General features: G+C 38.3%; 1 protein-coding gene across 2 annotated transcripts; it reads right to left on the bottom strand.

Annotated features, from left to right (window-relative positions):
• Positions 1–2261: 2261 nt before the first annotated feature.
• MBIP (MAP3K12 binding inhibitory protein 1) lies at positions 2262–18199 on the bottom strand. Of its 2 annotated transcripts, none has more exons than XM_064715337.1 (9): positions 18049–18199; positions 13543–13662; positions 11657–11869; positions 11456–11552; positions 9915–9980; positions 8086–8238; positions 5425–5522; positions 4085–4123; positions 2262–2951 (listed from the first exon to the last, which is right to left on the bottom strand). In XM_064715337.1, exons 1-9 carry the CDS (start codon positions 18172–18174, stop codon positions 2841–2843), a joined length of 1023 nt encoding a protein of 340 aa, XP_064571407.1. In that variant the 5' UTR covers positions 18175–18199; the 3' UTR covers positions 2262–2840. The 2 variants fall into 2 exon arrangements, with proteins under 2 accessions (XP_064571407.1, XP_064571408.1); XM_064715338.1 differs by having other exon boundaries at positions 2703–2948.
• Positions 18200–18857: the final 658 nt, after the last annotated feature.

The raw sequence follows: 18857 nt of genomic DNA, 5'->3' as shown, positions 1-18857 counted from the left end.
GATGGATACAGCCAGCATACGGGGCCGTGTTTCCCTGAGAAGGAAATCACTACAATTACCATTCCTTCTTTCTTAAAACCCATAGTTGCAATGTGTGTGGTTGACTGACTTGCTCTGGGTGAGCCCCTGGCTAGACCTTCTCCTTCACTACCACTTGCTTGATAATCAAGTTCCAGAATCTCATACCAATTCCACAAGTGCACCTGAGATGGCAAGAAAGGCTGGTAGGGCATTGTCCTGCCTTCCAAAGAGGGACCTGTTTCCAATCCCTCCCATCTTTTAGGTCTCCCACTTCTGCCTGATGGCAAGGGGCTCAGGGTTCCTCTGATTCTTGCTAAGCTTCCATCTGCTGCATTTCTCTCAGGGATGGAAGGCTGTGAGTGCACTAGTATCTTTCTCTGAAGTTTTCCTGTGAAAGAATACAAGTGCTTTTGTGGAGACATCTCTACTTGTCTGCATCACGGCAGGAGCATCTATTGTACAGCAACAGGCATTCTCCCTGTCTGCCAGTCCAGAGCTCTTTGTTTTTCAAGTAATTTAAGAAACTTTTCTTCTGGTTTTATTGTAAGATGGTATCAGCCTGTGAACAAATCCACTGCCATTAAAATAATTAGCATAGAGCAGATTCTTCATTGATTTAGGCTCACAAGCAAGTGTGCTGTTTATTTAGTATCTTACCTTCAACATGAGGACATTTGAGAGTAGTTCTTAGCATCAGTGCCCACCCCCTACTCTCTCAGTCAGTAGTCTACATGTTGAGACACATCAACAGGATAGTAAGCACTTCCTTTGCTTTTGCTTAATCTTTGGTTACCCCTCAGACTACAGCAACTCCAGCTGCATTTATCAGCTTTATTATGGGGCTGCGGTCAGAGCTCATCATTCTGCAGAAGCAGTCCTGACAGTGGAAGCTAGTCATAGAAGGTAAAACCCAGGGAGACAAAAGGCAAGGAAGGATAAACTGGTAAGACCAGTAGCACTGAACCACTGAAGAGCATCCATCCTGCTTCTCTATGCCTCTGCATAAAGTCATACAGCAGAGGAAGGGAAACTTCCAACAGCTTGCCAGACCTGAAACCAAATAATGGCAAGAGTGACTAGGAACAAAGCAAGACAAATGCCACACGACATCTGTCAAGTTTGTCACATGTATTTGATAGATTACATAGGGTTAATAAATTACCATCCAGAGTACATCCACTGTTGTTTCCTCAGCTATTCATTATGTCACTCTGTGCTACCAGTACTTGTATTGTGATGCACACAAGACTGCTTTATAAAAAGCTACATCCCTTTGGCCATTCCTCCTGGCCCAACAGCTACCTGCTACCACTCTTTCAAGAACCATTTGAAGTGTGTGGTGTGGCAACTACACATTGTACTCTTTGGAGCTGTGGCTCCTGGGCCAGAGGACCATAAAAAGAAGCTTCTCTACTTGAAGTAAGAAAGTTGCAGCTCACTGTGCTGCTTTGCCAAAACATCCCTCATAAAACATACTGTTAGGATGTTCAACAATAGCAATGCTTCATGTAACAAAAGTTGTCTCTGTAGGAATACTGTACTGATATGCAACACACACAACAATCTTCACCTGCAACAGTACCTCTTCATATCCACTGCTGTATCTGAGGCACTCAGATCTCTTCCTGGAAGTACAAGCAGCACCTCAGAGGTTACCATCATACCGTCATCCTTCCTGGAGCCAGGACAAGAGCTCAAGCAGCCTTCTCTCCCATCTCTGCTGGCTTACCTCCAGAGAAACGTTAGCTGCAGCTGTTATAACAAATGTTATTCTGAATAAGAAGACGAGGTCACAGAAAACACCTACTATTCTTCAAAGGCTGTGCCAAGTCAGTACTGTTCACAACACCTGTCACAGAGGCTAATACAGGGACATGAAGAATAGGACTGCTCTAAGCAGAGCAGTTTACATAAAACTCTCTTGGTAACAGCCACTTTTCTTCTAAACTGAAATTATGACAGACAGTAAATAAAACTTATATAAATAGAAAATGGTTTATTAAAACAAACAAACAAACAAACAAACCCAAACAAAAAGTCACAACACAATCTCACTTCACTGTCTGGCCAGAGATCAGACTTTAAGCTAGCATCCATGCCTCAATCATGTAAGCATGCATATAAAAGGGAAGTTGATGCCTTGCTGGCATGCTCCTCTAAATCTCCTCTGGGATGATTTTTAGAATACATTGTTTGTGAACACGTTATGAAATTTGAATTCCCACAAGACACTGAAAAGGTGAAGAACAGTTGTTTTTATTTACACATACAGGGTTTCCATAAACACCTGTCACAACACAAATGCAATTTGCTGCATTTCTAACAGCAGTAAAAACAGTGACAAATACAGAAAAAACCTCACAAGAAAGCATGCATTCTGCAAGGTTTAGGTAATTTTTTTCCCAAAGTCACTGTATTTCTGAGGAAGAATTTAATTTCAGAAGTCTGTGCAAACTACTTACATGAACAGTATCCAAAAGATACTCCTTTTGAATACTTGGTCACCAAGAATAACACATGAGATGTAGCTTTTGTGTGCAGGTTAAGACTTTTCACATACAAACAATGCTGCAGTCCTCCTTTATAACAGAAGGGAACGGATTATTAGAACGACATTCCTGAAACAGTCTTCATTTTAAAGTAACTATTTCATTAATAAGGCTGCTTTTAAACTAGTTACTCTGAAAAAAAGCTTTCAAGATCAGCCAAAGGGAGCTTAGATGCATGCTTTGTCTTCATTGCTAGTCATCTCTGATGAACACTGCTCAGGTCTATGGTTTAGGTACGTGTAAATCATGATGAGGATTCTGAAAACACTTCTATCGAAGAAGCTGCTCAGCCTCCTTGAACTTGCTTTCTTTTGTTTTCCTCAGTAATGCCTGTTTTATAGCATTGATCTTTTCATCAAGTTCAGCCAGTGAATAGCTCTGCTAAAAGAACAAAATAAAAATCACAATCATTTACATCTTGTAATTGCTAGAGAAGTGGCTTATCACTTGATACTTGAGGTCACTGCATATTGTACTAAGTGACAGAACTACTTCTGCAGAATTGTCTGAATCTAGTCTTTGCCTATTTAAATTTAAAGGAAAAAGAATGTAAGCTTGCAAGAAAGACAGTCCTAATCATGGATCAATACATTCATGCTACTTTTATTAGATGCTTGTTTAGTCTGCTCATAAAGCATCCTAAGAAATCTCTTCATATTAAACACTGGATGAAACTACTTAGATTTTGCAGAACTCAGGTTTACAGCTAAAGGGTTTTTCTTTCTACTGCCCAACATCAAGCTCCTCTGTGCCACTTAACTTGGTAATTTGTTATGTTTCCTCATACAAGGAGGTCATCATCCTTTTAATAAAAAAATTTCACCCTATGCAGGACTTTTCTTTCCCTACACAAGCTTACTTTCTCAGGTCTCAGATGGCCCATAGCCCATTCTAAGCATTCTCCCCAGTCCATCTGTCTCCAAGGGTGATAGCTAGGAGCAGACAAGGTTCCAGCCATGGTCTCACCTTCACCAATAACTTCTCTTGTGGCCTAAGAGGTACATGGTAAATGCATTCCCTTGTGATGGTGTTGTGAAAATGACAATTCTTACTGACAGGTTAATATCTGCTATAATGTTGGGTCCTTCTGCAGTACTTTTGCCAAGCCAGCCATTTCTACTTTTGTCTTTTTATAAACCAATAAAGAAAATTGAAAAACAATTTTAAAATCAACAAAAACCACTATGCCACAAAACAAAAATGGAAGACATTAATAGAAGGCTGATCAAAATACAGAAATTGCCTGTTTCTCTCAGCTTGATTAACAGCATCATAGATTTGTTTTATTCAATCATCCTCCTAACTGGTGAAAACCCTAGTATGTATTCTTAGAAGACTCATTTCATTGTAACATCCATTAGCTTTTTGTCTCCTTCCTACTCTCTTTGACAGCAAACTATCCAATACTGATGCAGCTACTTCTGACAACTTACATACTTACTTCATAGAACTCTTGCTTACTTTCCACTCAAAACATCCTAAACTTAAGAAAAACAAGAGTTAATAGCACTTACGTGGGGAGACTGAACCTTCCTCCTCTTGCCAGAACAGCTCTGAAGAAAAGACAATCAAAACAGACTTAATGTTGCACTGACAGAAGATCACAAATAATTCTTGTAACTATATTGTTAGATTCTTTAAAGTATAAAAAAATCCCACTGACTGCCATTCCATGGATTAAAGAAACCTTTTTCATAATTAAGTACTTTGGATCATGAGAAATACTACTGGAGAGCAGTCAGAAGCTGTTGAAGCTTCTCCACACTTGGCAGTCAACAACTATCAATTTAACTGAAGCTTCCTTCAGACAGAATTGAGCTTTTGAAATTGTCAATATTTTCATCCCTAAAATTTGCCTATATCCACGCCAATATTTATGCAAAACTTCAGATAAAATGTGCCAATTACTGTGCAAAACTACTATTGCCACCATCACGATTTTTCCCCTGATCCTCATTCTAGAGGTCCTAATGCCTTTTCAATAGAAATCTCAGCTTATAAAAGTGTATGTTTTAACTTCTGGTTTTCAGCCAGAAGGAACAGTCTCACAAATAAAGAACTTTACTGGTCTCCAATACAAATTTTAAAAAATTAAACAAAAATGTGCACTATTGCTATTGATTTTTATTAACTGACTCTTCTCTGGCTAGTCTCAAGGGAGAAGAGATAAATTAAATTGCAATCAACAAAGGTAGAAGAGACATTCTTACTGTTACATGGGGAAAGAAGAGCAAGATAACAGACAAGAAATGTCTATAATCAAATAGAGCCTAATGTAGTAACAATTAACATTCTCTTTGTCCTAATACCCTTTGGTGAGTGAAGGTTAAGGTGTATTATTCAGAGAGAGACAGAGCTCTGCCTGAAAACCAGAAATAAAGGAAACTAAGTCACAGAATCACATGAAGCAATTTTCAGACAGTTTACTCCCTCATCCTTTTGGAAGTTATTCACATATTGTTAGCAATCAGATCATGTACAGAAGCCCAAATGATTTCAGCTGTTTCAAGCTATTAATTATTTGCATCAAAAATCAAAACTTCAGTCAATTTTCTTAACATAAGAAGCACTTCAGATTTTAAGGCAAGGGGGACACATTTCTTACAAATTAGTTAAGCTTGGGTGGCAGCAATTTTTTCCCCCAACAGATACTTTCTTCTTTTGAGTGAGAAATTAGGTAAATATGAACTTGACTAGATGATCCACATGTAACGTAACCACTACACCAATCCAGAGTTGTTTATTAAAAGTGTCTGCCCTCCGACTCCAAGTTCTTCTCTGTACATCAAAGATTCAAGCACAAAAGGCATAAATACATTTTTGTATGCTGAGAGAAGGTAAGAAAATTTCTTACAACAGATTGAAAATATTCAGGAGACAGTCCTTCCAGCTCAAGGATTTTATCTTCAAGCTTCTTAATTCTCTGATAAATGTCTCTTGGTACTGGACCACCTAAATACATCAGTAGTAATGCAAAAAAAAAAAAAAAAAAGGAAAATCACTTGAATAATTGATTTAACTAAAGATTGCAAGTCTAACATCTGAATTCTTCAAGATTAGCTATCAACCAGTAGCTGAACAAAACAAATGGATGGGATAATATGAAGGAAGGATAATTAATATATTTCAGGGTAAAACCTGATTGATAAGCAAGTGTAGCCAATGAGAGCACTAAGACAACTTCATGTAGTTGGCTGATGCCTGTCAAGGTCCCTGAAACAGCTAATGATCGCTCTTTGCAATACACTGGTCATGAAATGTTGCCACTTCAAAGCTGACACCAGCATTAAGAGAGAGCAGATACGATGGCAGACCACACATGAATTCAGCTTTGATATCTAAGATAGGTTTCTTTCAGAACAATCTTCACTGAGCATCAGAGGTTAGAGGACAAATATGAGCTGTCACAAGAACAGCATTTGCTTGACCATAGATGGGAGGAGTGGGGAATGTGTGTATTGAATAACAGAGGTCTGGGGGAAAAAAAAAATCAAAAAAATGACCAAAAAAAAAAAAAAAAAAAGACCCTAGCTCACCCAAGAACCACCCTGACAAAAAAGCCCACAACAAAACCCACTGACACCACAAAAACAACCAAAAAAATCCCAACTCAACCCATTTGCTGTTTCCATCTTTTCTACAGCAGCTTGGGATTTGTTCCCCCGTAGAACAGATAGAACTGATCAAAAGATCAGCCTTAGCAAGCATCTTATTTGCACTCCATAGTATTCTATAATGAAGGAACTAAATGAAATAACTGTTTATCACAACTAAGTACTGGCTACTCCAATTTAAATGATAGTCTGGTTCTGAACTGTATTGACAACCAAGACCATAGAAAGCTTTTCCTTTTTGACACCCATTTCCTTTTATTTCTGGGTCTGTTAGACAAGACAGTTCTATTCCACAAATGACCAAAACAGCACTTATGTGGAGTTTGGGGTTTTTTTGCCATTCATCTATTTTGTCCATTTAAAGAAACAACTGTGCAGGTAGCTTCACTCCTTCAGTTCTGCCTTCTACTCAACACCCAGCACCTACTAATTAGACTGGCTAACCTATCACTCTTAATATTGCTTTCCCTTAATGTAAAGGGAAAAAAAAGAGCAGTACTAGCACTGGAAGCTGTTCTGAAAAACAGCCAGCAAGTCAAGATTAACTCCTTCAGTTGCTGGAAGCAAAAACTGGTGGAACAGGTAGCAAAGGCATGTTACCTGCTCAGATCAGTACTTTTTGCACAGCTGCTGGGGTATGCATCAAATAGAATTGAGATGTTCCCCATGAGTGCTGATTTGAACAAGAATTGAGCTGGTATTGCATGTTTCCATCTTCTTAACCTACACTATAGTTTACCTGACCCATTCCTTCAAACAAAATTTGATCACCTATTAGAGGCACGACCTGGAAGCAAGGAGCCCTCTTTAGCTACTTCCAGTTGTTGTCCCTGAATGAGATATATGCATAAACTCCAAAGCTACACATTGTAACCGTAATGCTGGCCAGCCGCTTCCAAATTCTATTTCTATACACAAAAGCCAGCTTATTTTTGAGACAGCTATAGAGCTAAGCATCAAGCTCTGACTGCTGCCTCAAGAGTATCTATGCATATCTTACTCTCCTTGCTACCAGAGAACTTTAATCCACTACACAGTCACAGGAATCTACCAATCGAGTCAAGGTTCCAAATGTTTTTAAGATAATGGATTGGCATCTATTCAGTATTCAGAAGACAAAAAAAAATCAAGCATGTCTGCAGTGCCATGTGTAGAAAAATCACTTAACTAGATGGAGATTAGGCTTCTGTTCTGTTTTGAAAATAATTTTCAAGAAAAATACTAATTCCTCCTTGGTAAGTGCCTCATTGTGCCTCAGCGTCATATTATGGAAAACCAGGGCTGGGGGGAAGAAATCAACTACCTAAAAAAAAACCATCAGCAGCCTGACAGCTATGGCATTTATTTTAGTGAAAGGTATGGACTCGTGTTTGCAGGTCTAAACAGAAGTAGTGGCAACAAGCTTCCCACATTCTGGGAATTAAGCTTTATGCCTAAACTTATTTCAGGAAACATTCTTCATCTTTAGGAAAAGGTTTCAGACCATCCTTTCTGTTGATTCTACCACCAGCCCACAAGTTGTCCATGAAGCAGCCCTTAGTCCTAAGCTCAGCTTTTCCTGTTAAGTGGATCAAGGCAGGACTCCGGTGGCCATGGAGAAACCCAATCTCCAGATATTCCATATTATTTTAAATCCTATTCTCATGTGCCTCTCTCTTATTTGCTACCATGTAAAGTGTACATTTGCTAACTCAGCATCTCAAATTTGGCATAAACCTGGGTTCCATTTTGGGCATAAAACTCTAAACACTAGATCACTGTACTTGGGGGAACAGAAGTCTTCAGTGGATCTACCCACTTTTTTTACAGTATCAGTTTTTGCAGACTTGCCCAGTTTCACCACAGTAATCATAACTATATAAAATGGCACACCAACGTCAAAGCTGTAACATCATACAAACCTGTTTGTAACCGTAAGTGTGCTTCAATGTTTTGCAATCTCTCCTCAACAGCTTGGTTTCCACAATCATGCATGGGTACACTGGCTTTGTGACTGGACCCATGCATTCCTTCAGACCTAGTCTGAGGTCCATACGTGTTCACTACCCTAGAAACTAGGTAAAGAGAAAATAAATTACACATATATGCACGTGAAACACAAAACAGATCTAATTGAAAGAATCAAAATATTGAAGCACAAAAACTTGCGTTAAATCAGTTTTACCCAAGTCTTGCATATGAAGGGCCCCACACGCAGTAAGATCAAAAGTTCAAGTAAAAGCATTTTCTTATTTTTTTGCATGAGTAACTAAACCTAACAAAACCCCTGGATTTTACATATGCAAAGTAAAGAATTACTCATACATTCATGTAGAATGGCAGTGTTGAGAATTTGTCATCAGCTGCTGATAAACAGCAGAAACCTTGCTATCTACGCCAGCAGTTGCACATGAGAGCTTTTGTGAATGCAAAGAAGAGGCCAGACTAATATTACAGGAAGCATCATAAATACATAAAGATGAAGAGAGGTACACAACTGAAAAACCAATACAAACCTCAGCAAGGAAGTTCACTTCGAATTTTTGTCATCTGGATAAAAGCTTTAGTGACTCTTAGCTGCATCTAGGACTATCTTCTACCCATTCTGAGACATGTCTTCATCAGGAGATTTTGCTCACTTCTCATTAAATCAGAGTAATTTCTTAAGTTCTCCTCATAGAACTACTGCAGTGCACTGCAGATTTAGAGACTATATTGGCAGCTCCAGATACTGAAGCACACACACACATACAATACACCTTCATGAGTGCAACATGCTACATTCTTGCTTGGATTTATGCAGGTTTTACTTCCAATTCCTTTCTAAGTGTTTTTCACATTTCAGTTATGAACTGTTCCTTGAAGTGAAAGCTTCCCTTTTTTCCAGCATTACGCTGCCATCCAACCAACAAATTAACACTCAGCTTAAAACAGTGACTATTGAAAGAGCTTCTTTGTGAAAGATTCTAAAATGAAACTCATTTTCCCATTTCCTTCTTAGGTCACCATGCCTTTCAAAACTTATTACTTTGCTTTACAGTATTATTCTAAATTACAGAATTAAAAATAATTAATTGGTTTCTAGGATCAATCTCAAGTGGATAACTGAATATTACCACATTCAAAAATGCAAAAGAGGGTTGTTTTCATTCTCATTTTGGGTATTTTGTTTGTTTTTAAAGAAGGGTAACTTGCATACACCTGGAGAGCAGCAGATGAACAATATTTTACACACAAATTCTGTTGGACATAATTTTTATCTTATTTATTCTTTTCCAAAAAATAGTGCAGTGATAAATTCATTCCCCAGCTTGTCAGTTCTTATAAATCCACCTCTAAGAACTTCCATTGTCTCAAAATTATACTCTATTTCAAGACATTTGCACCAAGTAATGAAAAATAGAAGATAATCCTATTTAATCTCAATTCCTTTTTGACGATTTCACCTTAGAAGAAAAACTAAGTATTGTTCAGCTTCTCTGTCCTACTTTATCTTTTCCACATTTCCTTTCAGACAATAAAAATAGGCTATTTTGTTTTGGAATTTAGTGCCTAACCATTCATTTAGTGAAGCAGTTAAGGGATTTAAAACCTTGAAGACATAAATGAAGATGTAGAAGTATTCACTAGAGTAACAAAGTCAATACATTAAGTTTCCATTTTTGAGCATTCTATCTATATCTGTGATATCAAAAACTTATCAATGCTGTTATATCTGGATACTTAAATGGGTATTAAAAGAGTTGCTTACCCTTTATATGACTTTTAAATCCAGGATAGGGTGTGAAAATTGCATCTGTTCTGGCACAGCTATTTTCTAAATAAATAATGATATAACAAGTGAAGTCCAAATTATGTATTTATAATTGAAAATATTCAAACCACATCAACTTTGATGCTTTAAACAAATCTAATTTAAATGGTTCAAACAATAAAAAAAAATCAGGAATACTTAATTCATTCTATAAACACTTGCCCATTAATAGTTTCACACACTCGCATGGCCTTACTGCTTTTAATTGGGTAAGTCACTCATACAAATGTATTCACACGTGTATAGAGAAGTTTACTGGATCAGGACCAAATTTATTAGGTTCTTACTTTCCATTGCATTTCTCTTTAACTTATTTCCTTCTTCCTGTACAGAAGCCTTTCTCCTGCTTACTACTGTTATTCTGGTTTTATGTCCTTTTCTGAAACTCTCCTATTTTTTGACTGATCTAGTTTACTCATCAGTATTCTTTCCTAAACCTTTCTGCATTTACTCTGATCCATGTGACTTCTTTCATTTGCCTAACCATAAAATCTATAGTACGGATTACCTTAATTTATTCTAATGTTTCTATTTTCATAGAAATATCTGTTCATTACACCAAAGATTTGCACATATTTTATTACGCCTGAACAATGACACAAGTCTCATTATCAATTCTTCTGTACATAAGTAACAATTTTGGGAAACAATATTTCACTATCTAGCATATTCTACTAAACTTCATCTGTCCTTTGCATTCCTACTAACATTCAAGCAGTTAAGCTCTCTACAAAGCTTACCGAACAATAAGCTTTGATCTCTAAGAGCTAAAGTGCCTCATAGAGACAATGCACATGTGGGTTCACAGGTACTTAGAAAATATCTCTGTACTACTTATGTAGTTCTGTATACAAAACTGTCTTAACTTCCAACATGCATTTGGCTACAGTTACTGATCCTGTAAACAGGATCCAGTCTGCCCGATGGATGTAAGATTGGTTACAGATACAGCCAATTGTACTACAGTGTGAGCAATGTTAAAAAGAAAAAGTCATTTCAAGTAGCTAGCAATTCAAATTCATTGTAAAAAATATTTCTTTGTAATTTAACTAGCATTAAATTAACTTCAATTTCAATATACAACTCACAAGACATTTCTGAATTGCAATTCCATTTACTTTGGAGGAATACCTAGTTAAAACACTGGGAACAATACCTACAAAATCATCTGATCTAAGATAGCAGTTCTTAAAATTAACATAATAATAGATTTAATCTTTCTGTATGGCATACATTAAACATTGTCATCCAGTGACTACTCAATTTATTTTTCTATCTGACATCTGCAGTGCACATGCAAGTTCTAGGTTTTAAAACAAAGTTACTCTTGAAAAAAAGTTCTGTTTTAAATATAGATTAGCACTTTTGAAAAACAAAAAAAATCAAATCAAACAAAATAAACCCCAAAAACAAACCAACAAAAAAACCCCCCCACAACCTAAATTACTATGAAGATTAAAGTCTGGCTAGCCAGTTACCTTGATTACAATCAATAACATTGCAAAATTCCCTGACATTATTTTCATTGATCTCGGCTTGCTTCCTCTCGATGAAGGCTGATATCCGCCTGTCAATCTGCAGGTAATAAACATGAAGGCATATATCTATTTCGTTCTTTAAATTTAAAATTTAGAAAGGTCTTTCATTTTTCTGTTTTTAAACTCACATAAATCACTTACTTCTGCTTTTCCAGCTTTTATTTGGACCACTTCTGGATCAAAATTAAAACGAGCATCCTTCAGATCTCTCAAGTCATAACTTCCATATTTTTCTTCAGTCTGACTGTTACCATCATAAACATCTAAACTTGTCTGGCTTTCTGTTTTACCTCCAGGTTCAACATGGCCTATATTTTCCTCTTTGATCAAGGACTGGAGTTTTTCTAAGAGAGGCTGAACAAAGAAAACAGTGTATTAGGGTTAAAAAAATAAAAAGTCCAAAGTCCCAAAGCCAAGAAGGCAAGTACTTATTACAATTTCCAGACTAATGGAAATAATTTTGGGAATTACAACATCTTCCTCTGATAGAACACAGTAATAAGATTAAAAAGAAGTTCCAAATATTGTGCACACCATGATTCTGACCTTTCTGACCTGTCTTAGAGGTTTGTAGAGGAAAATTCCCACATTTCTGTGAAAACCTGCCCATACTCCCATTTTACTAGCTAAATCAAAGCTTCAGTCACTGGCATCCATGCCACTTAATTAACATGTCATTCAAATGCTTACTCAGAACAGTATGGCTTAGTATTTTTCCTCCTTAACATGAAATGTGGTGCTCTTACACTGTAAAGCCTTTATCACATCAGCACTACACTCTCCACTTGAAACCGTGGTTGCCCAAGTGAATGAGAGAACACAGACATGAAATACATAGGCATTATCATGAACACATGCTTTGCTTGACACAGTTGATTATCTACTTAGGTCATGAAATTAAATGAGAAAAGGCACTGACATTTGTGGCAGGAAAAACGCTTATTTTACTGCAGTAACTCTTATGTACAATGTAACATCAAAACCTCAGTACATATATATGTCCCTGTCTCTTTTTAATTCCCATCAGTTTCATCTAGTCTGAATTTCACTGCTTATTTTCTCTATAGAAATTATTTTAATTTTTTTTAAAGACAACATGATTTTTAGCAGTCAAGTTTTCTGAAATGGAATCAAACTCCCACTTGCAGCATTTTTATATGTTGGATGTAAATTTATTTGCATTTATCTTACATATTTTCTCTTTCTGCTCATCACACCAAAGATCTGGTGGATGTCTGGAAAACAAAAGGTCTTTCTTTTACCTACAGACAAGAAAATACAGAAACTTCCCTTTTCATCCTCTCAGCACTAGGAACCTCAAATAATTCATTAACTAGCTGAAGCAAAATAGTAGTACTCAAATCCCATCTTCTACATATGAACTATCAAGGTCAAAACACTGCTCAGTTACCAGCTGACAAACTGCTAACCCTCCCTGCCATGCCCTGCCAATTACTTTTGGCAGGGTTGGAAAGTTTCAAATAGTTAAAAGAAATGACAGTAATGGTGACTGGCTACTTGGCAAGATGAGACATTAATGTCAAAGAAATTACTCTTTAAAAAAAAAAACCTACGTTGAAAATATATTTAATTGCAGTAAGACACTCCAGGATGTGTCATGCTGGGATAATGCCACTTCTTGAACCACTGAAAGCACTCTATGAGCCTCAAAACTCACCCAACGCATGGAATCATTATCATAGCATGACACACACCTGCCGTGTCTTATTGCTTAATTATAACCCACCATAGATGGAAATGTATCACATTTACAATGCAAGTCTAGAAATCAATGAGGCTGCATTTATTCAGCCTGCTCACCTACAGTGGCTATTCCCACTAATCTGAAAAATCCATAAATGTGAGTACCTATGGAGCATAGTGGAATCCCAAGCATTTCATACTTTTGCAATCCTTTTTTATTGATCACACCTATGTAAGAACAAAATTACTGGAATTTTACAGTTGAGAATACTTTTAGTTGTTGATCACTTTTGTCAAGGCAAATGTATCCATGAAATATTTACCTGTAAACATAAAATATGCTGCTGAAGTGCACTAAAGAGCAAGGCTGGCTGAAGTGCTGATGTGCTCTGAAGCTTGCTCCAATCGATTACAACTTTCACAATATCCTCTCCGAGATTAAGCTTCAAAAGGGCAAAACAATAAAAAAATTATATTTATTAACATCAAAAAAGTATACAAGACTCCTACAAGACCACAATTATGCTCAGCCTCATATAGACCCATCCCAGTTTTAGACAAGAACATTGGAAAGATTTGATATTAATTATAATCCAGGCAGTTATCATTTTCCAAGAAAGCTAGTAGTTGTAGAATATATTCTAGAATTAAAAATTCCTTACTAACTCACCACACTTTCATTGTGGGCTCATGTTAATCACTCACACCATCTTTTCTTTTAATGGATACTAGAACCACCAGCATGAAGAAACATGACCCAGGATAGCAGTCTCCTGTAAGTTCATGTATTTTATTCCAAGATTGCAAGACTCTGTGCCTGCATGACCCATGTCTTGATGTAACACCATGGCACATTCTTAAATTTTTACGTGCTGCTAATCCAAAGGAAGCTTTATAAGTGCATAAAAATATATATATTTTAATATCTCAAAGTTTAACAAACTCTAGATTACACAGCACCACCATTAAACCTGCTTTCAAATCACATTATTTTCCTGTATATGCATTCACATTGAAATGAACAATTGCCACAATCTATTCTCACTGTCAAGGAATTGCAATATTTAACTCCCAAGACAATAAAGAACAACACACATAATAAATTTGAGGCATTGTTCAAAAGAACTGTGTGTGTTCTATAAGCTATAAATACACTTTCTAACACAAAGATGATTGTCAATAAACTCTAATGGCATAACACACTTTCACACCCAACTTTGCCCTTTTTGTTACATTAAAGCTTTTCTCAAGATCTTAACAAGATGATTACTTTCATTTCCCAAAGGTAAGAAGGTTGTTTTCCAACTAAACATCCTGCAAGTGATACCCCAAATTCTAAATACAGATAAAATTCTTGTTTGAAATCAAGAGGACCTACAGGTATTCTGCTTGCAACGCTGAATTACCAATTCATATGCACCACACTTTTACATATATATATATATATATATATATGATATATATATATAAGATATATATATTAGATATATATAATATATATAGTATTCATATATATATAATATATATTATATATAGATATAATATAGATATAGATATATATATAATAGATAATAGATAGATAGATAGATAGATAGATATCTATTCCTCATCCCTTCCATTAAAAAAACCTGGGGGTAGAAACAGAAAAAGGCAGCTCAGGAAGATGACAAAAGTCACCTTTAACTCACGGTCTAAACACATTTAACTTCTAACAGCATCAAACATTACAAACAAGAAAACAAAATGCAAATGCACTCATGTCCTGAAGCCACCACGAAGTGTATGAAAACACTGAGAACTGGACACAAGAAATGCCTCCATCACTCTGAAGGCAAAGCTGTGGATGACAAGCTGTCCCACCTTAGTTTCAAATCTCAGCATTAACACAATTTTTAAAGAATTATAATCCTGAACCTTCCTTCTTTAGTCAAACTAACTAACCCTTGCTAAATTCAGGGTTAGTTCCCAAATTACACAGCAAAGGAGACAGTCTGACTAGACATATAATGTATTTTAGAAAATTTTCACAAATTGTTATCCCTGTTTCGTACTTAAGCTAAGTACACAGGATGTAGGAAAAGTAATGTTCTAGGATATACTAATCCTGAAGAAGTTTCAAAATCAATAATGTATTTAGAACTTAGTAGGAATAAAATTTACTTTAGGAATTAAGCCTGTGAATGTGATCATCTGAAGCACATATTTCTGCCCAAAGTTTCCAGAGTAATATCTTTCATATGCTGTATTACAGTCTGCTGACAGGGTGAAAAAGGTGTACATTAAGTCATCCAAATGAAACAAAATGCAAGTGCTACTGCAATTTCCTAATAAGCCTCCTTTTTCAAAAAGAAAAAGCTGGTATGTGCCTTCATATCATAATGGACAACTCCTGTCCAGGTGGTTTAAAGCACAAAAAGCAACAGAACTTCTAACTTAAAATCATTTAGAAGCCAGTCATGTTTTTAACTCACAGACACTGCTTTTAAAGAAAAATCAAGAATTTTACATCAACAAAGGTTTCTAGTACAATAGAGTATGTTCTCAGTCTTTCACATCCTACTGCTTCTTAGAACTGTGGCAAACAGATTTATAAATTCAGCATTTTGATACTTCAAAGCCTTTGACTAATTACAAGTCCACAGCCTATTCAATTTACAGGATCATATGTAATTTCAGCCCTTTGAAATTTGTTTTATGTAAACACTGGCTATCACTTGAATCTCAAAGAACTTTTCAGGATCAGCTATATTGGTTTTAAGAGCTGTTATTTTCAGATGTCCCCCTGGTCACGTCCTGCCATTGATTGCTCCAGTAAAAAAATTCCTGTGCCAGAAATATTCCTGCTTACAGCCCAATTTACTAGCATAAATCCAACTTAAACTACTATAATGAATCAAACTGTGACTGCTAACAATTTGGCACATGCTCAGTCATCTCTATAGAAGGGAAATGGGGAATCAGTGGTTTCAGTAAGAAATGCAAGCCAGTTTACTGGAATCCATAAGGGGGTAAAACAGAGCACTTAAATCTGTCAGAACTCAAGCACTGGCACACAAGTGTGTAACTCAGCAACTGGAAAGGATCATAACTGAGCAACTAAAAGGACTTTCACAGCTAAGATGGAGCAACCAGAACCTTATCCAGCCGGTGCACTGGACAGTAAAGTGTGTCTGTTGTCATGGAAAGAAGGCACTCCAAACACCAAAAAGACAATTATACTCTTCACCATAGCTACTGTAACTCCACTGCAACTCTAAAGAGTTCTCTCACAATGGTCTGTGCACACACAGTTATTTTTAAAAATCACCAGGGACTTTCCAGTGACATGCTAGGTGTCGAGCCAGCTTTGGAGAAAAAGTAAGCTGCTGAAGTCAAGAGGGAAAAATAAAAGTTTTTAAAGTAGTTTAGAAACAATTAATAAACTTGTGATGAATAGCCTAGTCAAAAGCTTAGGAAACTTTCCTCTTAGTCTCCTTTCTGTTTTTCATAAACACAAAAGTTCCAACTTTTCTCTGATGGATTCTACTACTGTCACTCATAGTGCTGTCCTCACACTAAGATAAACTGACAGTCACTAGCTCTTCACTGATCACATTCAGAATTTTCACCAGGAAGAATTACGGGGCCTTTAAACCTCAATAAATAGCTTTCATGCCTCAGTAATCCTATGAGTCAGCTGTGTCTGAACATCACACTGTTCAGTGCTGAACAGTTCAAAAGCCAAGGTAGTTTGTGACCATTTTAGAGACAGAAAAACTGAGACTCAAAACAAGTGCCTGAATTATCAAGCCCTTCATTTTGGTTGCCTTTTGTTTGAAAACAGAGACAATTGCTAGCATACTTGGAGAAATGCAAATATAATAGAATTCTATACAGATGAGAGGTGAAACACTCTAAAAAATAATTTCAGATCAGCCAGCAGTTATTCCTAAACTGCCTCTGCATCCAAGAGCCCATCTCTGTACCAAACATACATCAAGTTACACTAGCTCCTCCTGGTAAGATATTGCTTACCATCTGGCCCCAAACCTTCAAACTGCTAACTCTTGAAGTAAGAGCGTGCTTTTGTTGCCTGCACAGAACTACATAAATTGTTTCCACAGTGGAAAATTAATCTGTAAATTGTTTGTAGCAATAAATAAGTCATTACTAAAACCTTCTCCTGGTAAGGGCCTTCCACCACTGCTGTGACATCTGTTTCACAACTCACAGACATTACTAAACATAAAATAGGTGTTTTAACTTATGTATCATAAAGCAGAGCCCTTTAAAAATTCTGACCCTTAGACAGACTGTGTGTTTCACAGCACGCCATTACCAAGGCAGGGCTAACTTCAGGCTCCTGATCATTTATTTTGATTTAATGCACAGTAAGCTTTCAGGAGCTTCTCAATTCAGAGTAACTAATTAAGACACAGCAATTAAGCAAATTGCACTTTCCCATAGAAGAGATCATCCGTCAAACTACGAAGTGGCACGTGTCACGGCGAGGCCAAGGCACGGTCCCGGCTGCGGGGGAGAAGAAGCAGCAGCGGCCGCGCACGCCGGGGCTGCCCCGGCTGGGGGTAGCGGGGGAGGCAGCCGGCTCAGCCCTGGCAGAGGCCAGGAGGGCGCCAACAACGCCCAGAAGAGAGGCAGCTCCCTTGTGTGTGGCAGACTTGTGTCCTGTCCAGCGCTGTTCCCTATTCCTGGAGCGCACGAGGGCCGCGCAGGCCGGGCCGAACAGGAGCCAGCCCTGCCCGGGCCCCCTACGCGAGGCGATGCGAGACGGGCGCGGCGCCCAGCCCAGCTCCGCCCAGGCCCACTCCCTCTGCTCGCCCCTCACTCACCTGCCCCGCCAGCCCGGCCAGACAGCGCAGGGCGCTGCTCGCTACCTCAGAGGCGGCAGGGTCGACCTCCGGAGCGCGGGCGCCGGCCGGGAGCGGGCTGGGCGCCGCCACCACCGCCGCCGCCATGACACCGGGCCGGGCCGCGGCCGCGCCGTCGCCCCGCGATGACGAACGCCTGGTCCTGCCTCCACCTCCACGCTGATTGACAGGCGCGGCAGCCAATGGCGGGGCTCCGCAGCGCCGGCCCTGGCCGAGGGGCGCGCTCCCGGCCGGGGCCGCTGTGGGGGCGCGCTCCCGGCCGTCACGGCGCTCTCCCTGCCCCGGCCCCGGCCGCGCGTTCCGGGAGCTGCCGGCGCGGGCACGGCGGGCGCGGCCCCAGCGAGGGCTCCGTCACGGTGGGGAAGGACCACCAGTGCTTATTTCAGTACAGCGCATTGCCGCCCTTGTTTCAGCTGTGCCTTTCTGGTTACCCCTTCACTTTTTTGCATTCATACGTGTTGTTCAAAGCCTTGACTCTTCTGGTTGCGGCAGGGTTGTTTTTAAATTAGACTGCAAAGTTTGTCAGAGTACTCTTGATTATGGGGATCGCAAAATCCTATTCCCTGTAAGACAGTTTACTTGTAAATTTCTTTCCTAAGAAAGTAAGCAGAAATTCCTAAGAAATGGAAGTAGAAATGCTTACAAAGGTTTCCTACCTGGTGTTTCTTTTGCTAGCCAAATTTTGATCTTCACACTTCTTTCTGTTCCCTGACCCTCTACCCCCCATATTTTTTATTCCCATGAAAAATGGTGAGTGCAGTTGTATATAC

This window comes from Zonotrichia leucophrys, chromosome 5 (assembly GCF_028769735.1).
Source record: "Zonotrichia leucophrys gambelii isolate GWCS_2022_RI chromosome 5, RI_Zleu_2.0, whole genome shotgun sequence".
NCBI lineage: Eukaryota > Metazoa > Chordata > Aves > Passeriformes > Passerellidae > Zonotrichia > Zonotrichia leucophrys.
The sequence above is the reverse complement of the archived record's forward strand: the minus strand, read 5'-3'. Positions and strand labels throughout refer to the sequence as shown.